This window comes from Aegilops tauschii, chromosome 3, assembly GCF_002575655.3.
Source record: "Aegilops tauschii subsp. strangulata cultivar AL8/78 chromosome 3, Aet v6.0, whole genome shotgun sequence".
In the NCBI taxonomy this organism is placed as follows: domain Eukaryota; kingdom Viridiplantae; phylum Streptophyta; class Magnoliopsida; order Poales; family Poaceae; genus Aegilops; species Aegilops tauschii.
Window position 1 is genome coordinate 339734082 of NC_053037.3, and position 26424 is coordinate 339760505.

The 26424-nt window shown below is 48.1% G+C and overlaps 1 protein-coding gene across 1 annotated transcript; it reads right to left on the bottom strand.

The window, feature by feature from the left end:
• Window positions 1–6454: 6454 nt before the first annotated feature.
• On the bottom strand, window positions 6455–7709 carry LOC109767833 (transcription factor WRKY19). Its single transcript, XM_020326555.4, has 3 exons — window positions 7302–7709; window positions 7093–7218; window positions 6455–7006 (listed from the first exon to the last, which is right to left on the bottom strand). Exons 1-3 carry the CDS (start codon window positions 7601–7603, stop codon window positions 6559–6561), a joined length of 876 nt encoding a protein of 291 aa, XP_020182144.1. The 5' UTR covers window positions 7604–7709; the 3' UTR covers window positions 6455–6558.
• Between the last annotated feature and the right edge of the window lie 18715 nt (window positions 7710–26424).

The following is a 26424-nucleotide window of genomic DNA, read 5'->3' on the forward strand; positions in this document are numbered from 1 at the left end:
CAGGAGGCGTAAACTATGGAGGGGGGGCGCCGCACGCGGCTAGGAATCAATGTTGTGTGTTCTAGCGGTGCCCCCCACATATATATAGGTGGGGGAGGGAGGGGAGCAGCAAGGGGCGCCCCAAGTAGGAGGGATCCTACTTGGGCGCCTCCTCGAAGTCGGCCTCCCCCCTTCCATATGCATCGGAGGGGGGAGGAAAGAGAGGGGGGAGGGGAAGGAAAGGGGGAGGTCGAATCCTCCCTTTCCTTCTCCCTTCCCTCCTTTCCTTCTCCTCCTATTTAGGCCTATCGGGGGGTGCACCAGCCCCTTAGGGGATGGTCTGTCCCTCCCTTGGCCCATTAGGCCCATATAATTTGCCGGGGGTTGCTCGGAACCCCTTCCAGTGACCCGATACGTACCCGGTACCCCCGAAACACTTCCGGTGTCTGAATACTATCGTCCTATATATGAATCTTTACCTCTCGATCATTTAGAGACTCCTCATCATGTCTGTGATCTCATCCGGGACTCCAAACAACATTCGTTCACCAAATCACATAACTCATATAATACAAAATCGTCATCAAACGTTAAGCGTGCGGACCCTATTCGAGAACTATGCAGACATGACCGAGACACCTCTCCGGTCAATAACCAATAGCGGAACCTGGATGCTCATATTGGTTCCTACATATTCTACGAAGATCTTTATCGTTCGTACCGCAATGACAACATACGTAATTCCCTTTGTCATCGGTATGCTACTTGCCCGAGATTCGACCATCGGTATCTTCCTATCTAGTTCAATCTCGTTACCGACAAGTCTCTTTACTCGTTCCATAATGCATCATGCCGCAACTAACTCATTAGTCACATTGCTTGCAAGGCTTATTATGATGTGCATTACCGAGAGGGCCCAGAGATACCTCTCCGATACTCGGAGTGACAAATCCTAATCTCAATCTATGCCAACCCAACAAACACCTTCGGAGATACCTGTAGAGCATCTTTATAATCACCCAGTTACGTTGTGACATTTGATAGCACACAAGGTATTCCTCCAGTATCCGGGAGTTGCATAATCTCATAGTCAAAGGAATATGTATATGACATGAAGAAAGCAATAGCAATAAAACTTAACGATCGTTATGCTAAGCTAACGGATGGGTCTTGTCCGTCACATGATTCTCCTAATGATGTGATCCCGTTCATCAAATGACAACACATGTCTATGGTTAGGAAACTTAACCATCTTTAATTAACGAGCTAGTCTAGTAGAGGCTTACTAGGGACATTGTGTTTTGTCTATGTATCCACACATGTATCAAGTTTCCGGTTAATACAATTCTAGCATGAATAATAAACATTTATCATGATATAAGGAAATATAAATCACAACTTTATTATTGCCTCTAGGGCATATTTCCTTCAGTTGTAGCCATGGTGGGTTGCCGCCATGAACTTGGCGAGGGCAGGGTACCCGAGGATGGCATTGTACGGGAGGCCGATGTGGGCGACGTCGAAGTCGATGAGCTCGGTGTGGTAGTTGTCGCGCTTGCCGAAGGTGACGGGAAGGCGCACCTGCCCCAGGGGTGTGGTGGAGCCATCGGTCACCCCTGAGAAGGGCTTAGTGGGTAGGAGTTGGTCATAAGGCACTTTGAGCGTATCGAACGTTTCCATAGAGAGGACATTATTGAGGCCGACACTGCCATCGATGAGGGTCTTGGTGACTGAGATGTTGCTGATGGTGGGCGTGCACAACATGGGGAGCGCGCCAGCGGTGGCTGAGCACTTGAGGCGGTCATTGGAGTTGAATGTGATGGCGTATTGCGACCACTTGAGGGGAACACTATCTCAAGCCTTGGGAGGGCCGCATTGACTTCGTGAGAGAACTGCTTGAAGATGCGGTTCGAGGCGGGCGTCTGAGCTACGCCGAGGATGCAGGCAACTGTGCAAGGCTCCTGGAAGGCCCTAGCCCTGTCGTCCTCGTGGTTGTCATTGTTCCTTCTCGGCGGTGGCGGTAGCGGAGGGAGGCCAGCATTACCCTAAGGACGGGCCTCACGAGGCGGGTCGCGCCAGGGGCTGTCGCGTGGCTGATCGCGCCAGCCATCCTTGCAAGGCTGGTCGCGCCAAGCCTGACGAGGGTTGCGGTTGTCCCCGCGGCCTCCTCCACAGTTTCCGCGCTCGGGGCGGCGACCCAGGCGCTTGTCCCGGAGCGCCCTGAGCTCCTGGCAATCATTGGTGTTGTGGGTGTGAACGTTTTGGAAGACGCGAAATGGGCGGTTATCCTTCGCTAGCTCGTCGCGGTCGCGGCCGCGCTTCAGCTCAGGCTCTGCTGCCAGCACGGTGGGGCCCTTGCGCTTCACTTCCTTGGCCTTGGCCTTCTTGTCTTCAGGGTCGACATCCGCGTGCTTGAGGAGAGAAAGGCGGCCTTCTTCCGCCTTGGCGCATCCGTCCGTCAGGTTGAACATCTCCAGCGCCATGCACAGGTCATCGTGGATGGCGAGCTCCTCACTCATCTTGACGTCCGTGACGCCCTCGATGAACGCCGAGATGATGGCCTCATTTGAGGCTTTCAGGATCTTGAGGCGAACGTTGGTGAAGCGCTGAATGTACGTACGGAGGGTCTCACCCGGGTGTTGCTTGACGCGCCGCAGGTCATTGACGGTGAGGGCGCGGTCACGGGTGCCTTGGAAGTTGGCGATGAACCGCTCGCGAAGCTCATCCCAAGAGGAGATTGACCCCTTCGGGAGGTGCAAGAGCCAGGAGCGCGCGTCTTCCTTGAGAGCCATGGGGAACCAGTTCGGCATGACCTTGTCGTCGCCGTTCGCCGCTTCGATGCTCAATGAGTAGAGCTGCAGGAACTCCGCAGGGTCGGGGGTGCCGTCGTAGCGCGGGGGCAGGTCTGGCTTGAACTTGCCGGGCCAAACGGCGCAGCACAGCTCATGGGTGAAGGCACGGCAGCCCGCCACGCTCACGGCCGTGGCCCGCGCGACGGGGAGCGCGATCCTGACGCGCATGCGCTGCAGCCCCCGGGGCTGCATGGTCTTGGTGCTGGCGTGGCGGCACGGGGAGCGCACACGCGTCGTATTGTGGCTGCTGCATCACTTGGCAGTTGGCCTCATCACGCGTCGGCGCCCCGCGCGGCGGGTCGCGCGGACGGGCGTCGCGCTTAGGCTTGCCGTCGGCGCTGTGCATAGGAGGAGGTGGAGGCGCGCCGTGAGCCACGTCGCCCGCACGGGAGGACGGGGGACGGAGCGCGTGGTAAGGTGTCGGGACCTCGACGGCGGCGTTGACGAGCTCGGTGATGCGACCAAGCCAGGCATCATAGCCTTCGTTGGAAGGGCGGTAGCGCAGCAACTCTCGCGCCATGCGGAGTGCTGTGTGCGCGTTCGCTGGCCTGCAACGGGCGTGGGAGGACGACACCGTGGCAGGAGTGAGAGAAGGCGTGGCGGTGCGGCCGTCACGCTGCACGGAGGGCGGCAGCGAAGAGTCCTGCTGCTCCTGAGCAGCGAGGTCGGTGGCGGCGTTTGTCGCGGGAGAGGCGGAGCGGCGAGGGACACCGCGGCCCACAGGAGCCGTCTGGGCGACGCGAGTGGCCCGGCGCTAGGCGTGGACTCGACAGGCACCGGCCATGGGTGCGGCGGAGCGAGGAAGGAGAGCGGCCGATGAAGAAACGCAGGCTTCAATACGCCCCTACCTTGCGCGTAATGTCAGAGTCTGGGGTTCTGCGGACCCAAACTAGGTTCGAACTCTGGGGCGTGTATGAAGGATCTCGCTTCACGACGTCTCACTGCTCGCCGCCATCAAGGCCTAATCTCGTCGAGTACGCGCGAACCGGGCTAAGAAGTGGACACGGTGGTTTACCCAGGTTTGGGCCACCTTGCGGTGTAAAACCCTACTCCTGCTTTGTGGTGGATTGGCCTCACGAGGAGGTTGAGGATGAACTAGTACAGTGGGTGAGCTGCTTCGCGAGGGCTCAGAGGATGTGAACGAATCAATCAGGGTGGCGATGAGCCGATCCCTCTCTACGGTGGAAACTAACCTATCCTTATACTAGGCCCGGTTCTCTTCCCTCATAACTTAGGCGGGAAGGAATACCATAGTGGCCAATTTTGAAGGGGGGCAAGAGTATATCCTATCCTGACTAAAAGTGGTCTTCGTCTGCAAAGCTCCTGGTTGTGAAGCATCTGTGGGCTCGGTGATGACCTCCGTCCTGCCAAGCCCGTGGTCTTGATCTTGTTGCACCGGAATGGAAACCTTTGTGAGATTCCTCGGGAACCCGCGCCTATCCTTGCTTCCTTAGCACCGAAGTGGAAAGTGCTCTGGTCTGCGCCCGCTGGCACCCGCCTAGCCTTGGTCTTCATGGCTCACGTCACCACAAGCCTCATGAGGTAAGGTACCTGCATAGAGATATCCGCCTCTCGGGAGGCAGCCTCGGGGGGGGGGGGGGGGGGGGGGGGGGGCGCCCTTTAGGAGGTCTCGACGTCGTTCGCCTCGCGAGCCTGGGGGCCCTCGCGAGGGTCTTGCTAGTGGAGCCTTGGAGCTGGGCCGCGCCGGGCCACTGGTGAAGTCATGCGCTGGGCCGCAGGCAGGCGGGCCTGGGTACTCCCGTTCCCAAAACGCCGACAGCGGAGTAATATGATCATGTTCCTGCATGACAAATGGGATAATCCTCATGGGACAGGACGAGATCGCGGATACAACAAATAACTAGCATGCAGAGGTGTTGGGTTCGGCACCAGTGCAGGATTACGCTATTGATTTGGAGGCTCTGGGTTTGCCTGTGCTTGATCTCGTGCACCTAGACGTGCCATTCTCCGCGGACGAGGTGGAGAAAGTCGTCACATTCATGCCGCTCGACAAGGCATCGGGTCCGGATGACTTTACTGGCCGCTTCTTTAGAACATGTTGTAACATCTTAAAGGTGGATTTCATGAGAGCTATGGGGTGCTTCCACCAGAGGATATGTGGGGCATGCGACCAAACAACAACGCGGTAGTCGCTCTCCTTCCAAAGAAAGGTTGGGTTGCGGAGCTGCATGACTTTGGCCTGTCAGTCTGGTGCATGGGGCAGACTTGCAGAGGATCTTCCGACACTTGTGGGATGGAATCAGATCACGTTCGTCCGTGGACGATTAGTCCACGATAATTCCAAGCTTGTCTAGTGTACTGCCAGGAGATTACATGCTCTCAAGGAACCAACAATCATGATGAAGTTGGACATTTCGAAAGCCTTTGGTTCAATCTAGTGGTCCTTAATGATTGAGAACTTGAAGATTTTAGACTTTGGGCAAAGGTTGATCAATTGGATAGCTGGCCTTATGTCCACGTCGTCTTCTGGGATTCTTGCCAACGACCTTCCTGGTGCACCACTACGCAATCGCAGGGGCCTCGGGCAAGGAGACCTGTTGTCACCAATGCTATTCATCCTCTTGTTTGGATCCCCTACAATGTTGTTTGCTCTCGTAGCATCACGTGGATTTCTATCTCCCCTCGCCCACTCTGGATTGAGCCAACATCTGTCTATCTTCGCGGATGACATGATGATTTTTATATCAAACAAAGAGAGGAGGAGATGAGGACTTGTACGGCAATTATGGAGACTTTCGCGATGGCGTTTGGATTTCACGTAAACTTCTTAAATACGTCGGCCATGCTGATCAGGTGCTTTGATGAGCGGGGGAACAAATCAGCGACATACTTGAGTGTGCACTAGGATCCTTTTCATGCAAGTATTTGGGCCTCCACGTAAGCCCGCGGAAGCATTCGGTGACCTAATACCAATATCTGGTCGAACAATTAGCCAACAAACTTCCAGCTTGGAGGGGTGCCTCCCTTTCTAAGAGTAGTAGATTGCTCGTGGTCCAAACTGTTCTATGCGCGATTCCACTTCATGCGATAATGGCTCTTGATGTACCACCGAGGACCTTGGCTGCCATGAGCAAAATTTGTTGCAACTTTTGTGGTGCGCCCAAGTGTTACCGTTTCTGTCTCAAATACCCTTGTAAAAAATACAGGTCTCTGCTCGTCGTTTTGTTTCCGGCTGGAAATTTGTTCATGGCCGACGTGTAGAATAAATACATCTGTATTAGAATACACCGCATCCAAGCGCGGCCTAAGGGATTTGCCTAAGGCACCAGACAGACGATGGGAATACCAATTCACGATTCCGACCCCGAAGACCCCGACTAGTGACATCCAAACGCAACCTTAACATTATCATCTATACATGTCTGTCATCGTCAGACTTGACTGCCTCTCGCGGCGTCATTCAGTCTTTATCGTTGTTTTGCTGTTTCGTTTTGTCGTGGCTAGTCAGTAACCTGCTGGTGACGGCAAGTGATATTTTTCATGATAATCCTGGGCCTGGCATCTGGTACGACCTTGGTCCACGAACGTAGCTTTCAGAATTCAGATCCATGAGGACTCATCTGCTCGTCACTTAATGGATTCAGAACAAGCGGCATGCAGTGTAAAGCTCGAACAAGTGGCATGTGCATTCATCAGCTTAAAATCTTACAAGCTCGAAGCTAGCATCCTGAACTCATAATTCGTTGCCTAGTAGTCCTGCGGAGACTTAGAGATAGCGCGAGTTGTCCAAGAAATCGGCGTCGGCCAGCTGGAGCATGAAGTCCATGTCCCCCATCGGGGATTCCGTCGTGGAGGCCTTGCACTCTGACGTCGCCGGCGACATGAAGGGGGATGCAGTGGTGGCACAGCCGGCCTGGAAGTCGCTGCCCGTGTCGGCGCCTGCTTGTTTGGAGGGGAACGAGAACGGAGCCGCCACGCCGCCGTCGGTCTTCTGTCCCACGGAGACCCGCTCCTGTCCGCCGGCAGGCTGCGGCTGCCGGTGCTCTCCGCTTGCCGCGGGCTGCGGCGTCTGGCTGTTGCAGTGCTTGCCCTGCACGCACGTGTGGTTCCCATGGTACACGACGTCGAAGAGCAGCGGGTCGCCGTGAGCACGTTGCACCTGCTTGCTGGCGTAGCAGCCCTGCGTGTGGCGGTGGGTGCACCGGAAGTAGGCCCTGCGAGAAGCTCAATTTAGTCAGTCCTCTTGAAATAATAGCTCGCTTGCTTGGTTTGAGGTGCTCGAGCGTCACTCGTCGCTGACCTTGGGTACTTGGCACCGAGGATGTCCTTCTGACCATACTTCCTCCAGCTGAAGCCGTCGTCGAGGGGGCCGACGTCCTCCACGGAATTCACCCTCACCTGTGTGCTCCACTTGGGCTGTGTTTTCCTGCACTCCTAGCAACCATCTTAATACCAAGAAACGGCATAATCAACAAGCTTGGATTTAGGCTTTTGTTTGCTCTTAATTACCTCTTCTTGGACTGCCCAGCTGCATGAGCGCCGCGGCAAGGGGAGTCGGCAGCCTGGTCAGAGCCGCCGCTGCGGGGGCTCCCGCCGGCAGACGGCGGCGACTCCGGCGCTCCGAGGACAACGCAGCACGACGACATGGCGATGTGGATGGACCTGTCGACGGAGGAGCGCATGCTCGACACCAGCGCCCGGCAGGTCTCCCCTCCGTCAGCGCCGCCCTTCACGCCCATGTGCGCCTCCAGCTGCCTCACCGTGTCGAGCACCTGCGCCAGCTCCGTGGCCAGGGCGCACCTCTCCTCCATCAGCTGCACACCTCGTCCCTCCCACTCGCTCAGCCGTCAGCGGTCAGAGTGCCGGCGTTCATACGACACAGCAGGCGTGTGTGGGCGGTCGTGATGGTTCGGTGTGTGCCAGTGCGGGCGAATGGGAGACCCTTTTATAGAGCTGGTGGCCGGCCGGGGAGGCAAAGATCGCGCTGCAGCGTCACTGGATCGCGCTCGTTGTCCCGGTTGGAAGAGTAAGAAGTTTGACTGGACTAACAGATTCTCCCGCGGAAGGAAAAGACTTGTGTGTGTAATATTCAAATGCTTAGACCGGTCTTTGGTCCTGGGGCTGGGCACTAGCGATGCTGAGTGCTGCTTACTTGTTTCATCTAGAACATCCTTTGACCGCTTCTTTGATCGATCATCTGCAGATCGGCTGGAAGTATTTCTCTTTTGGTGTTAGTGGTCGGTCAGTTGTATGCCGTGCTGGTTGGTCCATGCAGCTTACACTTTGATTGCTTACAATGAAGAGAAAGGTTATTTTAACGTAAATTGTATTGGGCGAACGTTCGCTCCAGGACTTTCAGCGCGATGTTGATCCCTGCGCACATCCCACAGGGACGCGGATGTTTGGTTCCTGGATGTATCTACACCCTATATGAAAAAAATGATAATTACACAAAAAGTAAAAAAAATGAAACATTTTTGAAATAAAATTGACCTTCCATTGTACTTGTGAGAAAAAATCCATAGAAAAATTCCCTCTTGTCTTCTTTACAAAAAGAATAAATTTTTTGAACAAAATAGTGTGAATAGTGACCTCTAATAGTAAATATTTTTTTCCTTTTTGCCCTGAAGTCAACATTGGTTTATTTTCATGAAAATTTAGACACTAGTGTACAAGAAAGTCAGGTTTATTCTTAAAAAAATTGAACTATTTTGTCTTTTTGTTTAATTATTAAATTTTTCCCCTCGTGTAGGGTGTATCTCCAACCAGGACCAAAGTGTATTTCCCAGCCCGTCTCTCCCTATTCCAAAGGTTACGTCGGCATCTAGCTTGCCGTGGATTGGCTTCTCTATCTCCTTTGCTCAAAATCCTCATCTCTCTTGCTAGTCGCCCCCAATCCTTGTCTCTCTTGCTCCTGGTCGTCAGGGACGGAGCCATGAACTTCATATGTGGGGGGCCAATCATACATGTATGATCATTGGAGGGGGTCATACACTAAAATTTAGGTTTTAACTCTGTAAATCCACACAATATATATGGGTAATTTAAGGATTTTGTTTAGCATGGGGGAGCCATGGCCCCAGCTCGCCCCCTGCTGGCTCCGTCACTGCTGGTCGTCGTCTCACCCACATTTTTTTCCTTCTTCCATTGCTCATTGACGCTGCTATCTTCCACATGAATGAGGCATTGCACGTGGTGGTTCTGGGCGGACTGGGATGGGTGTTTGTGTTGGGGTTGTGAGGTGTGGTAGCTGAGGCATGGCACATGGTCAATTTTTAAGTAGAAAGGGAAGTGCAGGGTGGTCATGTTTCTTTGACGCGATTTTAAATGAGCGAAAGAGGGAGGCAATGGTGGTGGGTGTTACGTCGAATCGAACGTGAGGGGCGAGCTCTAGTAGTGTTGTTGTGCTGAATGCAGCAGAGGAAGAGGCGGGATGTGGTCAAAGTTGTCCAAACTGTGAGCGGTTTTTAGGATGATGTGTCGTCGTGGGTAGATTCATTTGAACGAAGAGAAGGGTACACCCGTGTTGTTGGTGTGCCAAATTGAGATTTATGTGGCATGGGAAACGGTGGTGCATTCATTTCTGGTTGATTCAATGGGTTATGAGGTGATTTTGCTTCTATTAGGGGGCACCAGGCAGATTTCTCTTTGGATTTTAGTTGTGTATTTTAATGATCTAGTGGTCATCATGACTTAGTAGTTGTGTTCTTGTTCTGCTATTGCTTATACAGTTCTTTTTGTTTTCACGGGTAAGGATCGATGGCAGGGGCATGGCTACTTAAGAAGGTCGAGGGTGGGACTTCTTAACTCTTTTTTTTTGAATAGTTTGGATTGCTTACCACATATGTCACGTGGTTACTCTTGGAGACACATATTATAGGTAAATCAACTTGTCTATGTGATTACTTCTTTGTAATGACATGGTAACTTTTGAAACAAAATTGTTCTATGTGGTTACTTTTTTCTAGTAAACGGCCTGGTATTTTTGCAATCACGATTTTAGGTAAATCACACTTCTGTCAATTTACTTCCTCGTCATCTGTACTATATGTCGTGGCACAATGTGCACAATCGATCTCTATAAGTAGTGTTTCCCCCCTATTTGCACAAAAGTCATAGGTGGTACCCCACTTGTAGCATCTGCCTATATAAATGACAAAACAATCATTATTGGTTTTCCCAAAAAATCATTACTTGGGGGAGGGTAACTTTTGCAAAAAAAGTATTCTATGTGGCAATTTTATGTTGCTTTGCTGGGGCACACAATTTGTGCTTTGTTCAAGGTGGTAAGTTGTATTTTCCTTTCCTAGGGTGCCAACTTACGTTGCTTTTCAATTGGGGGGTTGGGGGCTCATTTGTTAGGTGGCAATTTATGTTACTAGTTGGGGCATAAAATTTATGCTTGGTTCAAGGTGGTAAGTCATCTAAAGGTAACTTATATTTCCTTTCTCATAGATTTGTTGTTTTGTGTGTTAGTCCTAAAAGGAACGCTATGTTGCTTGCACATAATACGTGTTACATAAGAAGGCAATGTTCAGACACACGTACGCACAACCTTGTTAGAAGTACTAAATCATACTATATTGCAAGGTTACTTTTTGCATTGCACTATGGTAGTTTATATTGTTGGAAATATGCCCTAGAGGCAATAATAAATGGTTATTATTATATTTCTTTGTTCATGGTAATTGTCTATTGTTCATGCTATAATTGTATTATCCGGAAATCGTAATACATGTGTGAATACATAGACCACAACGTGTCCCTAGTAAGCCTCTAGTTGACTAGCTCGTTGATCAACAGATAGTCATGGTTTCCTGACTATGGACATTGGATGTCATTGATAACGGGATCACATCATTAGGAGAATGATGTGATGGACAAGACCCAATCCTAAGCATAGCATAAAAGATCGTGTAGTTTCGTTTGCTAGAAGCTTTTCCAATGTCAAGTATCTTTTCCTTAGACCATGAGATCGTGCAACTCCCGGATACCGTAGGAGTTCTTTGGGTGTGCCAAACGTCACAACGTGACTGGGTGACTATAAAGGTGCACTACGGGTATCTCCGAAAGTGTCTGTTGGGTTGGCACGGATCGAGACTGGGATTTGTCACTCCGTATGACGGAGAGGTATCTCTGGGCCCACTCGGTAATGCATCATCATAATGAGCTCTATGTGACTAAGGCGTTAGTCACGGGATCATGCATTGCGGTACGAGTAAAGAGACTTGCCGGTAACGAGATTGAACAAGGTATTGGGATACCGACGATCGAATCTCGGGCAAGTAACATACCGATTGACAAAGGGAATTGTATACGGGATTGATTGAATCCTCGACATCGTGGTTCATCCGATGAGATCATCGTGGAACATGTGGGAGCCAACATGGGTATCCAGATCCCGCTGTTGGTTATTGACCGGAGAGGCGTCTCGGTCATGTCTGCTTGTCTCCCGAACCCGTAGGGTCTACACACTTAAGGTCCGGTGACGCTAGGGTTGTAGAGATATGTGTATGCGGAAACCCGAGAGTTGTTCGGAGTCCCGGATGAGATCCCGGACGTCACGAGGAGTTCCGGAATGGTCCGGAGGTAAAGAATTATATATAGGAAGTCAAGTTTCGGCCACCGGGAAAGTTTCGGGGGTTACCGGTATTGTACCGGGACCACCGGAAGGGTTCCGGGGGTCCACCGGGTGGGGCCACCTATCCCGGAGGGCCCCGTGGGCTGAAGTGGGAAGGGAACCAGCCCCTAGTGGGCTGGGCGCCCCCCCATGGGCCTCCCCCCATGCGCCTAGGGTTGGGAACCCTAGGGTGGGGGGCTTCCCACTTGCCTTGGGGGGCAAGGCACCCCCTTCCCCCCTTTGGCCGCCACCCCCCCCCTGAGATCCCATCTCCAGGGCCGGCACCCCCCCCAGGGGGCCTATATAAAGGGGGGAGGGAGGGCAGCAACCTACAGCCTTGGGCGCCTCCCTCTCCCCCTGCAACACCTCTCTCTCTCGTATATGCTCGGCGAAGCCCTGCCGGCATCCCGCTACATCCACCACCACGCCGTCGTGCTGCTGGATCTCCATCAACCTCTCCTTCCCATTTGCTGGATCCAGAAGGAGGAGACGTCGCTGCACCGTACGTGTGTTGAACGCGGAGGTGCCGTCCGTTCGGCACTCGGTCATCGGTGATTTGAATCACGGCGAGTACGACTCCGTCATCCACGTTCATTGGAACGCTTCCGCTCGCGATCTACAAGGGTATGTAGATGCACTCCTTTCCCCTCGTTGCTAGTATACTCCATAGATGCATCTTGGTGAGCGTAGGAAAATTTTAAAATTATGCTACGATTCCCAACAGTGGCATCATGAGCCAGGCCTATGCGTAGTTACTATGCACGAGTAGAACACAAAGAAGTTGTGGGCGTTGATGTTGCCAATTCTTCTTGCCGCTACTAGTCGTTTCTTGTTTCGGCGGCATTGTAGGATGAAGCGGCCCGGACTGACCTTACACGTACGCTTACGTGAGACAGGTTCCACCGACTGACATGCACTAGTTGCATAAGGTGGCTAGCGGGTGTCTGTCTCTCCTACTTTAGTCGGAACGGATTCGATGAAAAGGGTCCTTATGAAGGGTAAATAGAAATTGGCAAATTGCGTTGTGGTCATACGTAGGTAAGAAAACGTTCTTGCTAGAAACCTACAAACCACGTAAAAACTTGCAACAACAATTAGAGGACGTCTAACTTGTTTTTGCAGCAAGTGCTATGTGATGTGATATGGCCAGAAGATGTGATGAATGATATATGTGATGTATGAGATTGATCATATTCTTGTAATAGGAATCACGACTTGCATGTCGATGAGTATGACAACCGGCAGGAGCCATAGGAGTTGTCTTTATTATTTTGCATGACCTGCGTGTCATTGAATAACGCCATGTAAATTACTTTACTTTGTTGCTAAACGCGTTAGCCATAGAAGTAGAAGTAATCGTTGGCGTGACGACTTCATGAAGACACGATGATGGAGATCATGATGATGGAGATCATGGTGTCATGCCGGTGACGAAGATGATCATGGTGCCCCGAAGATGGAGATCAAAGGAGCATAATGATATTGGCCATATCATGTCACTATTTGATTGCATGTGATGTTTATCATGTTTTTGCATCTTATTTGCTTAGAACGACGGTAGTAAGTAAGATGATCCCTTATGATAATTTCAAGAAAGTGTTCACCCTAACTGTGCACCGTTGCGAAGGTTCGTTGTTTCGAAGCACCACGTGATGATCGGGTGTTATAGATTCTAACGTTCGCATACAACAGGTGTTGACGAGCCTAGCATGTACAGACATGGCCTCGGAACACACGCAATACACTTAGGTTGACTTGACGAGCCTAGCATGTACAGACATGGCCTCAGAACACGGAGGACCGAAAGGTCGAGCATGATTCGTATAGAAGATACGATCAACATGGAGATGTTCACCGATCTTGACTAGTCCGTCTCACGTGATGATCGGACACGGCCTAGTTAACTCGGATCATGTTTCACTTAGATGACTAGAGGGATGTCTATCTGAGTGGGAGTTCATTAAGTAATTTGATTAGATGAACTTAATTATCATGAACTTAGTCTAAAATCTTTACACTATGTCTTGTAGATCAAATGGCCAACGTTGTCCTCAATTTCAACGCGTTCCTAGAGAAAACCAAGCTGAAAGATGATGGCAGCAACTATACGGACTGGGTCCGGAACCTGAGGATCATCCTCATAGTAGCCAAGAAAGATTATGTCTTAGAAGCACCACTAGGTGATGCACCAATCCCAGAAAACCAAGACGTTATGAACGCTTGGCAGCAGCGTGCTGATGATTACTCCCTCGTTCAGTGCGGCATGCTTTACAGCCTAGAACCGGGTCTCCAAAAGCGTTTTGAGAAACATGGAGCATATGAGATGTTCGAGGAGCTGAAACTGGTTTTTCAAGCTCATGCCCGGGTCGAGAGATATGATGTCTCCGACAAGTTCTTCAGCTGTAAGATGGAGGAGAATAGTTCTGTTAGTGAGCACATACTCAGAATGTCTGGGTTGCACAACCGCTTGACTCAGCTGGGAGTTAATCTCCCGGATGACGCGGTCATTGACAGAATCCTCCAGTCGCTTCCACCAAACTACAAGAGCTTTGTGATGAACTACAATATGCAGGGGATGGAAAAGACCATTCCTGAGGTATATTCAATGCTGAAATCAGCAGAAGGGGAGATCAGAAAAGAACATCAAGTGTTGATGGTGAATAAAACCACTACGTTCAAGAAGGGCAAGGGTAAGAAGAACTTCAAGAAGGACGGCAAGGGAGTTGCCGCACCCGGTAAACCAGTTACTGGGAAGAAGTCAAAGAATGGACCCAAGCCCGAGATTGAGTGCTTTTATTGCAAGGGAAGTGGTCACTGGAAGCGGAACTGCCCCAAATACTTAGCGGACAAGAAGAAGGCTGGCAACACCAAAGGTATATGTGATATACATGTAATTGATATGTACCTTACCAGTACTCGTAGTAGCTCCTGGGTATTTGATACTGGTGCGGTTGCTCATATTTGTAAATCAAAACAGGAACTACGGAATAAACGGAGACTGGCGAAGGACGAGGTGACGATGCGCGTCGGGAATGGTTCCAAGGTCGATGTGATCGCCGTCGGCACGCTACCTCTGCATCTACCCACGGGATTAGTTTTAAACCTCAATAATTGTTATTTAGTGCCAGCTTTGAGCATGAACATTGTATCTGGATCTCGTTTAATTCGAGATGGCTACTCATTTAAATCCGAGAATAATGGTTGTTCTATTTATTTGAGAGATATGTTTTATGGTCATGCCCCGCTGGTCAATGGTTTATTTTTGATGAATCTCGAACGTGATGTTACACATGTTCATAGTGTGAATACCAAAAGATGTAAAGTTGATAACGATAGTCCCACATACTTGTGGCACTGCCGCCTTGGTCACATTGGTGTCAAGCGCATGAAGAAGCTCCATGCAGATGGACTTTTGGAGTCTCTTGATTACGAATCATTTGACACGTGCGAACCATGCCTCATGGGTAAGATGACCAAGACTCCGTTCTCCGGAACAATGGAGCGAGCAACCAACTTATTGGAAATCATACATACCGATGTGTGCGGTCCAATGAGTGTTGAGGCTCGCGGAGGATATCGTTATGTTCTCACTCTCACTGATGATTTAAGTAGATATGGGTATGTCTACCTAATGAAGCACAAGTCTGAAACCTTTGAAAAGTTCAAGGAATTTCAGAGTGAGGTTGAGAATCAACGTGACAGGAAAATAAAATTCTTACGATCAGATCGTGGTGGAGAATATTTAAGTCACGAGTTTGGTGCACACTTAAGGAAATGTGGAATAGTTTCACAACTCACGCCGCCTGGAACACCTCAGAGAAACGGTGTGTCCGAACATCGTAATCGCACTCTATTGGATATGGTGCTATCTATGATGTCTCTTACCGATTTACCGCTCTCATTTTGGGGCTATGCTTTAGAGACTGCCACATTCACTTTAAATAGGGCTCCGTCGAAATCCGTTGAGCTACACCGTATGAATTATGGTTTGGGAAGAAACCTAAGCTGTCATTTCTAAAAGTTTGGGGATGCAATGCTTATGTGAAGAAACTTCAACCTGAAAAGCTCGAACCCAAATCGGAAAAATGCGTCTTCATAGGATACCCTAAGGAAACTATTGGGTATACCTTCTATCTCAGATCCGAAGGCAAGATCTTCGTTGCCAAGAACGGGTCCTTTCTGGGGAAGGAGTTTCTCTCGAAAGAATTGAGTGGGAGGAAAGTGGAACTTGATGAGGTGATAGTCACCCCTTCCGAACCGGAAAGTAGCGCAGCGCGGGAAAATGTTCCTGTGGTGCCTACACCGACTGGGGAGGAAGTTAATGATGATGATCATGAAGCTTCGGATCAAGTTACTACTGAACTTCGTAGGTCCACAAGGACACGTTCTGCACCAGAGTGGTACGGCAACCCTGTCCTGGAAATCATGTTGTTAGACAACGGTGAACCTTCAAACTATGAAGAAGCGATGGCGGGCCCGGATTCCGACAAATGGCTAGAAGCCATGAAATCCGAGATAGGATCCATGTATGAAAACGAAGTATGGACTTTGACAGACTTGCCCGATGATCGGCGAGCCATAGAAAACAAATGGATCTTTAAGAAGAAGACAGACGCGGATGGTAATGTGACCATCTATAAGGCTCGACTTGTCGCTAAGGGTTATCGACAAGTTCAAGGGGTTGACTACGATGAGACTTTCTCACCCGTAGCGAAGCTGAAGTCCGTCCGAATCATGTTAGCAATTGCCGCATACTATGATTATGAGATATGGCAGATGGACGTCAAAACGGCATTCCTTAATGGCTTCCTTAAGGAAGAGTTGTATATGATGCAGCCGGAAGGTTTTGTCGATCCTAAGAATGCTAACAAAGTATGCAAGCTCCAGTGCTCAATCTATGGGCTGGTGCAAGCATCTCGGAGTTGGAACATTCGCTTTGATGAGATGATCAAAGCGTTTGGGTTTACACAGACTTATGGAGAAGCCTGTGTTTACAAGAAAGTGAGTGGGAGCTCTGTAGCATTTCTCTTATTATATGTGGATGACATATTATTGATGGGAAATGATATAGAATTCTTGGAAAGTATAAAGGCCTATTTGAATAAGTGTTTTTCAATGAAGGACCTTGGAGAAGCTGCTTATATATTAGGCATCAAGATCTATAGAGATAGATCAAGACGCCTCATTGGTCTTTCACAGAGTACATACCTTGACAAGATATTGAAGAAGTTCAATATGGATCAGTCCAAGAAGGGGTTCTTGCCTGTATTGCAAGGTGTGCAATTGAGCACGGCTCAATGCCCGACCACGGCAGAAGATATAGAAAAGATGAGTGTCATCCCCTATGCCTCGGCCATAGGGTCTATTATGTATGCCATGCTGTGTACCAGACCTGATGTAAACCTTGCCGTAAGTTTGGTAGGAAGGTACCAAAGTAATCCCGGCATGGAACACTGGACAGCGGTCAAGAATATCCTAAAGTACCTGAAAAGGACTAAGGATATGTTTCTCGTTTATGGAGGTGACGAAGAGCTCGTCGTAAAGGGTTACGTCGACGCTAGCTTCGACACAGATCTGGATGACTCGAAGTCACAAACCGGATACGTGTATATTTTGAATGGAGGAGCAGTAAGCTGGTGCAGTTGCAAGCAAAGCGTCGTGGCGGGATCTACATGTGAAGCGGAGTACATGGCAGCCTCGGAGGCAGCACAGGAAGCAGTCTGGATGAAGGAGTTCATTACCGACCTAGGGGTGATTCCCAATGCGTCGGGCCCGATGACTCTCTTCTGTGACAACACTAGAGCTATTGCACTTGCGAAGGAGCCCAGGTTTCACAGGAAGACCAGGCATATCAAGCGTCGCTTCAACTCCATTCGTGAAAGTGTTCAGAATGGAGACATAGATATTTGTAAAGTACATACGGACCTGAATGTAGCAGATCCGTTGACTAAACCTCTCCCTAGAGCAAAACATGATCAACACCAGGACGCAATGGGTGTTCGATTCATCACAATGTAACTAGATTATTGACTCTAGTGCAAGTGGGAGACTGTTGGAAATATGCCCTAGAGGCAATAATAAATGGTTATTATTATATTTCTTTGTTCATGGTAATTGTCTATTGTTCATGCTATAATTGTATTGTCCGGAAATCGTAATACATGTGTGAATACATAGACCACAACGTGTCCCTAGTAAGCCTCTAGTTGACTAGCTCGTTGATCAACAGATAGTCATGGTTTCCTGACTATGGACATTGGATGTCATTGATAACGGGATCACATCATTAGGAGAATGATGTGATGGACAAGACCCAATCCTAAGCATAGCATAAAAGATCGTGTAGTTTCGTTTGCTAGAAGCTTTTCCAATGTCAAGTATCTTTTCCTTAGACCATGAGATCGTGCAACTCCCGGATACCGTAGGAGTTCTTTGGGTGTGTCAAACGTCACAACGTGACTGGGTGACTATAAAGGTGCACTACGGGTATCTCCGAAAGTGTATGTTGGGTTGGCACGGATCGAGACTGGGATTTGTCACTCCGTATGACGGAGAGGTATCTCTGGGCCCACTCGGTAATGCATCATCATAATGAGCTCTATGTGACTAAGGCATTAGTCACGGGATCATGCATTGCGGTACGAGTAAAGAGACTTGCCGGTAACGAGATTGAACAAGGTATTGGGATACCGACGATCGAATCTCGGGCAAGTAACATACCGATTGACAAAGGGAATTATATACGGGATTGATTGAATCCTCGACATCGTGGTTCATCCGATGAGATCATCGTGGAACATGTGGGAGCCAACATGGGTATCTAGATCCCGCTGTTGGTTATTGACCGGAGAGGCGTCTCGGTCATGTCTGCATGTCTCCCGAACCCGTAGGGTCTACACACTTAAGGTTCGGTGACGCTAGGGTTGTAGAGATATGTGTATGCGGAAACCCGAAAGTTGTTCGGAGTCCCGGATGAGATCCCGGACGTCACGAGGAGTTCCGGAATGGTCCGGAGGTAAAGAATTATATATAGGAAGTCGAGTTTCGGCCACCGGGAAAGTTTCGGGGGTTACCGGTATTGTACCGGGACCACCGGAAGGGTCCCGAGGGTCCACCGGGTGGGGCCACATATCCCGGAGGGCCCCGTGGGCTGAAGTGGGAAGGGAACCAGCCCCTAGTGGGCTGGGCACCCCCCCATGGGCCTCCCCCCATGCGCCTAGGGTTGGGAACCCTAGGGTGGGGGGCTTCCCACTTGCCTTGGGGGGCAAGGCACCCCCTTCCCCCCTTTGGCCGCTGCCCCCCAGGGGGCCTATATAAAGGGGGGGAGGGAGGGCAGCAACCTACAGCCTTGGGCGCCTCCCTCTCCCCCTGCAACACCTCTCTCTCTCGTATATGCTCGGCGAAGCCCTGCCGGCATCCCGCTACATCCACCACCACGCCGTCGTGCTGCTGGATCTCCATCAACCTCTCCTTCCCCCTTGTTGGATCAAGAAGGAGGAGACGTCGCTGCACCATACGTGTGTTGAACGCAGAGGTGCCGTCCGTTCGGTACTCGGTCATCGGTGATTTGAATCACGGCGAGTACGACTCCGTCATCCACGTTCATTGGAACGCTTCCGCTCGCGATCTACAAGGGTATGTAGATGCACTCCTTTCCCCTCGTTGCTAGTATACTCCATAGATGCATCTTGGTGAGCGTAGGAAAATTTTAAAATTATGCTACGATTCCCAACATATATGTATGCCGCATGGTCACTTTTGTGTGCAAACAACACTTTTTTGACTACCTATACAATCTCCTTTTATTTCTCTATGTGATTCTCGTTGTTAAGCATTACGTATTTATTTTGGGAATGATATTGAGCGAACGCTTCCCGGGAACGGTTTCTAGCGCAAACACCCTATGGTGCATCTGATCCCGCGTGCGAATATCTATGCGGTAACAACGTAGCAATCGTCGTGGGCACATCGTTCACTCCATCCATGCCATAAGCGAATGGCACAAGAGGCCACTGCATTCTTTTTTAAGCGAATGAGGTCTGCATCTGCGAAGTCCAGTCTCTTTCCTTACTTTCTCCTTCCAGATCTCTTTCAGGTGGCAACTTTTTTGTGTGTATATAGATAGCAATGAACAAGTGCTTTTTTTGTCTAGAGCATGGAAACTTCAATGTATAGCATGATATTCTCCTCTGATGTAGCATGGGAAATTTAGTGAAAACATGTGTGGACTTCTCTGTGTTGCATGGCATTTTTTCTGCTATAGCGCAAAATTTGACCCTGGCGTACCATGAAAATTCCTCGACATGTGTGGCAACTTTCTCTGTTGTACCATGACAAATCTTTTTTATGTAACATGGCAATCCTTTTGTGCTAGCATGGCAATTCTTGGACATGTGTGGCAACTTTGTCTATTCTACCATGGAAATTCTTTTTGTTGTAACATGGTAATCATTTTCCGCTAGAATTGCAATTACTGAACATGTGAGCAATTTTATCTTATATAATATGGAAATCTCCCTACTATAGCATGGCAATTCGAGCATCTCAATCCATGATCATGTGCCAGACTTCTATGTTGTAGCATGGTAATTTCTAGACATGTGGGGAGCTCTTCTTTCTATATCTTAGTAAGTTTCTCTACTGAAACATTTGCGATGTTCTACTATCTATAACTTGGCCATTCTCTCTGCCACAACAAGGCAACCCCTAGACATATGAAAAGTTTCTCTGTGGCTGCATGGCAATTATCTCTGCTAGCAACATCATCACGTTATGACAATCCTCTAGAGATGTGTGAGGGAGGGGGTGTGTAAACATTCTAATAGTAGGGACCTCAATGAGCAGGGCAGCATTCGCTCATGGGAATTTCCCAGCATCAATGGTGTCGTTCGCTCATGGGAACCTCCCAAAGAGCACGACCGTTCGCGTCATGGGCACTAGGGAGGCAGGTTCTCTCTCCCTATCAAAGTCCATTCATTTTGGAGATTCTTTGTTCCAAACATGGTGACTTTACTCAAACCATGCCAGAAAAGCATATTATACTTGTAGGTATTGATGTAGTTAGAACTCATGTTGTGCCGAGTGGCAACTATGTATAGCTTCTTGATGCAAACATCACTGTCTTTTTTAAGATTTATGTGTTCACCCTGGCAATAACTTATGCCAAACATTGTAAGTGCATCTAGTGCCCCTTAGTGATTTTGGTGTATTGAAGACTTATAGGTTAAGGGACTAATGTGTTTTTGAGTGTACACAGGTCTATAAGTCTATGAGGAGTTTGATAATTACAGAGAAAGTCGACCCCTAAAAATGAATATCTTCGACTGAAGACTTTGGATTTCTGAAGACTTTGAAAGTGAAGAAATTGGTGTGACCTTGAAGACTTGGCATTCATTCGAGGAACATGAAGCGTGAAGACTTTTGTTTTCGTAGTTTCATTTTCTCTTTCTTGAGTCATAGGAAACACCGTGCTGTTAAAGGGGGTCGAGGAAATACTAAAGAAAATTTTCCATGTGATACTCAACTCAAAGTCCTACACCTACCAATCCCTTCGAGTGAAGCCATTGGAAATCTCATACAGTTCAGTCATATTCTTCAGTGACAGAGAGGAAGTTCTTCTGGTCTCTGAGGAATTTGTTCTGACTGAGGAGTTAGGAATTCGCCAATGCGGATTGCCTACACAGTGAGGAACATGATAGCCCTGAGGAATTTGAGCCTCAAAATTCCGACCGTTGCTGTGCTATGCGCCAGCTGTCCCAAAATATCTACCCACCTAACGGTCATATCATTGAAGGGCATTTATGTCTTATCATGTCGGGCTGCTCCCTAGGCTATAAATAGCCGCCCCCTACAACCACTAGCTGGCTGGCTGCTCCGAGAGAAACTGACACTTGTCATTTGAGAGCATCCCATCCTCCGAGGACTTTGAGCGAAAAACATCGAGTGAGGAAAACACAAACCCAAACACCTACAAACCCAAAGTGATTGAGCATCACTGAAGAGATTGATCTTGCGTAGATTCGACGCTTGTTACCTTTGAAGACTGTGCTTCTTCCAGACGGTTAGGCGTCATGGTCTAGAGCATCCAAGAGGAAATTGTGGATCCCCGAGTGACCGAGTTTGTGAAGGTTCAGAAGTCACCTGAAGACTTACCACGAGTGATTGGGCGAGGTTTGTGTGACCTTAGCTCAAGGAGAATACGGTGAGGACTATGTGTCCGGGACTGTGTGTCCTCAGGTTTAAATACCTAGCCGCTCCAACCAGATGTACAACTGAGACAGCAGTTGGAACTGGTCTACCAAATCATTGTCTTCATCAAGCTTACTTGTTCTATTTCCTCAACTCTTTCATTTCCTCATTACAGTTGTTGTGTGCTTGTTCATATCTGTTTGAAGACTTTGACTGAAGATTTTCTCAATTTCCTCAGTTCAATTTCTTCAGTCTGTTTGTCTTCATCCGGTGTTATCCTGTGTTTACGCTTTCTGTACTCTGTGCTTGTCTTCATTTCATCATGATGACCATGCTTGTGTTCTATTATGCTTACTTCTGAGTACTTATTCCGCTGCAAGTAGTTCTTCGCTAAGGAATTTCCTCACCCACAAATTCCTCAGTGAAGAATTCATAAAAATTGGTATCAGAGCAAGGTACTCCCTTGTTCTATGTGATTTTGGTTTAACCGCCTGGAGTTTTAGTTATGTCGTCCGCAGGTATGATCAAGATCTCTGTCGGGTGTCCTACCTTCGATGGGACGGACTACCCCTACTGGAAGAATAAGATGCGAATGCATCTTGAGGCAATTGATAACGATCTCTGATATGTTGTGGAAAATGGTGTTTCCTCAGTCACACCTTCACTGAATGCTACTGATGTGAAGAGATTCAAGCAACTCGACTCGCAAGCGAAGAACATCATATGTGGCCATCTGAGCAAAGGGCAGTATGGAAGAGTGAGTTCTTTGGAAACTGCCAAGCTTATCTGGGATAGGCTGTCCAATGTCAATGAAGGAGCCGCAACACAGCGTGACTCTCGAGTTGACGTTCTTCGCAATCTCTTCAACCGCTTCAAAAGACTCGACAATGAAGATGTTCAACAAACCTTCGATCGCCTCACTGACATCTCAAATGAGCTTCAAGCACTTGGTGCCACTAACATCACCGACCATGAGGTGGTGAAGAAATTGCTGAGATCGCTTGATTCCTCATTTGATACTCTGGCACTGATGATACAAGAACGTGCTGATTACAAGTCACTTGATCCTGCTGATATCCTCGAGAGGCTAAATACTCATGAGTTCCAGCTTGCTGAGAAGAGAGATCTCTATGGTTCGAGCTATGGCAGATCACGTGCCCTGAAGGCCAAGGTCGTCTCTGAATCTGAACGTGAAGATTCAGGTAGTAGCCTTGGTGATCCTGAAGAACTGAGCCAGGAGCTAGCACTGCTCGTGAAGAAATTTCAAAGGTTCTCAAGACGTGGTCGCTTTGGAAAATCTTCAAGGAGAAATGATTCCTCATCCAGTGACTACAAGAAGAGGCTATGCCACAAATGCAAGAAACATGGTCACTACATTCAAGATTGGCCTCAGTGGGAAAAGGAATCAAAGAAGAAGAAATACAAGGAGTACAGTTCTGATGACGCGAAGAAGAAGAAATCTTCAAAGTCTTCATCATCAAAATCTTCAAAGTCTTCATCTCACAAGAAGAGCAGCTCCAAGAAGGCTCGGGCATTCATTGGCATGGAAATGGACTCTGAGACTGAATCTGAGGAACATGAGGAAGAGGAGGTATCTGAGGAGTCCGAGTCTGGTGTGGCGAGTCTAGCTCTCGCTACTGCATTCGTCAGCAAGTCTATCTTCAACTCTGAAGAAAATGGCTCCACCAACAAGGCTGATGAAGGCAATGATGACTACGCTCCCACCTATTGCTTCATGGCAAAGGGTGCCAAGGTACTCAAATATACCTCCTCTGAATCAAGTGAGAATGAATCTGATGAAACCTCAAGCCCAGCTACTCTAAACTTGCTAAGATTGTTGTGAAACAACAAAAGGCTTTTGAAAAGGTTCAAAACATGCTAGACAAAAGTGATGATATGTTGGGTGAAGAAATGGATCGCACTAAAACCTTGACTAAAAATCTTCAGAGACTTCAGTCTAGGTTTGACAACCTTCAAGGTCATCATAACACTCTCTTATCTGATCATGAGAAGCTTTCTTATGAATTTCTTCAAAGAAAGCAAGATCTTGAAAAGCTAAGAGTGAGTTATGAAGATCTTCAGAAGGAGCGTGATTCAATACTTGCTCAACAAATCAGCGCTTCTCAGGAAGAATTTGTTCCTCCATGTTTGAAATGCATTGAACGTGAATCTGCAAATTTTTCACTTGAATGTTCAAATGCTTCTAATGCTACAAATTCTTCAACTGTCTCTGCTATCACTAATTCCTCATCTGAGGACATTGCTAGTATCACTGATGATGCAGGGCTGAAGGAATTGTACATGACAGGCATGTACAAAAGCCTCAAAGGGCATCGGACTCTTTGTGATGTGCTTAAAAAGCAGATCCTCAACAGGAACCCTAGGAAAGAGGGTATTTCCTTTGAGAGGAAACTCAATGCTGATGGTACTTATTGGAAGCCTAAGCAGTACCCCAAAACCTCATGGGTTGCTGCAAAGGGACCTCCAGTTGATCCATCCAATTTATCTAGCTTTACATGTGAATCTCCTCATTCTTTTAATGGGTCATTTGACTCCAACTATAAACTGTTCAAAAATCAGAATGGTGAAGTATTTGCTAGATATGTTGGCACTAACTGCAGGAATGGTTCCCCTATGAAGAAAATCTGGGTTCCCAGAAGATGCCTTGAAAGTCTTCAGGTGAATGTCCTCATGACACCACCTGTGAAGAATAGGAACCCCAGATCAAATTCTTCATATGGACCAAATTCTTCATATGGATCCAAGTCCTCATACGGACCAAATTCCTCACGTGGATCATATTCCTCCAAAGGATCAAAGTCCTCATATGATTATCATCGTGCTAACACCTCTGTTTCGCAGGGAAGAGCTAAGGGCTACGAATATGAGCATTATTCTTGTAATCATTATGTTCATAAGTCCTCGAAGAATTTCTCTACTTATTCATATGCTTACCATAACTCCTCTTATGTGAAACGAAATGGACTGGCTTCAATGCCACCTTTCTCATATGGAGCTCGCAGAGTGATGAACTCTTTGCCACCCCTTCAGATGTGGGTGGTGAAGAAAAAGAACTAATCTCTTATGCAGGGTCAGGTCTCCAGACGTGCTAAAACGTCTGAAGAATTTGCTAGAGACCTGAAATTGCCTGAAAGGACGCAGGCTAATCATGAAGAAATGAACTTTCATTTTTCACGTCCTCATACTGCTTTATCTGTTCTATTGCTTGATGAAATTGATCTGTTGAATTGATGTCATATTCTTCACTGATGAAGTATATGAGTTCATAAGCTGCACTAATTCATCTGCAGGATGATCAACCCAAAGCCAATGAGTGGGTCCTCGATAGTGGATGTACAAATCACATGACTGGTGATAAGAATCTATTGATGGATGCTCCCTTATCTCCATCGCATCTGAAGCATATCATCTTCGCTGACAAAGGCAAAAGTCAGGTATTGGGTCTAGGTAAGGTTGCTATCTCAAAGGATCGGCACATGGATAAAGTCATGCTTGTCGAGTCCTTAGGATACAACCTCATGTCTGTCTCAATGCTTTGTGATCTTGATATGGTTGTTGTGTTTGGAAAGTATCATTGTTTTGTGATCATGGAAGCTAACCATTCCAAAGTCTTCGAAGGCTTTAGGAGAGGAGATCTGTATATTGTTGATTTCTCTACAGGACCACAACCAGCCGTATGCCTACTTGCAAAAGCTTCAGAAGGCTGGCTATGGCATCGACGACTTGGTCATGCAGGCATGAGGAATTTGCACACGCTTGCGAAGAAGAAGCATGTCATTGGCATTGAGAATGTCAAATTCCTCAAGGATCACTTATGCGGAGCTTGTGAAGCAGGAAAGATGACCAAGGCCAAACATCCGGCGAAGACTATCATGACTACCACTCGACCATTTGAATTGCTTCACATGGATCTCTTTGGTCCTAATCATTACTCAGCAGTTACAAATGACGCATCTCTATATAGCTTTGTTATTGTTGATGATTACTCTCGTTACACATGGGTGCATATTGTTACTTACAAACATGAAGTGCAGGAAGTTTTCAAACGATTTTCCTCGAGGGCTTCAACCAACTTTGGTGTGAAGATCAAGCACATCAGGAGTGAGAATGGAACTGAGTTCAAGAACTCTGGTCTTGATGACTATCTTGATGAACTTGGTATTACTCATGAGTTATTTGCTCCTTATACTCCTCAGCAGAATGGCGTCGTGGAGCGCAAGAACAGGACTCTTGTTGAGATGGCTCGCACTATGCTTGATGAATACAAGATGCCTCGTCGTTTCTGGATTGAGGCAATTGATACTGCTTGCCACATCATCAACAGAGTATATCTTCACAAATTCTTCAAGAAGACTGCCTATGAACTCCTCACTGAAAAGAAACCCAATGTGAGTTATTTCAAAGTCTTCGGTGCTAAGTGTTGGATTAGAGATCCTCATCACAATTCTAAATTTGCACCGAAAGCACATGAGGGTTTTATGCTTGGTTACGGAAAGGACTCGCACACCTACAGAGTCTTCAAGAACGTTCTTCACAAAGTTGTTGAAACTGTAGATGTGCGGTTCGATGAAACTAATGGCTCGCAAGGAGAGCACCTACCTTCTGTGATAGATGAACCAGCACCTGAGGAAACTATCAAGTTCAAGGCTACTAAAATTGTCATTCCTACCAAAGAATCTGCTGAAGAATTCATTCCAGAACGTGAAGAACGTCGAGCTGATGCACCTGAAGAAAATGGTGCTGAAGAAAATGCTGATCAAATTCCTCGACGGCAACCCGCTCATCCTCGCGTTGCAAACGACG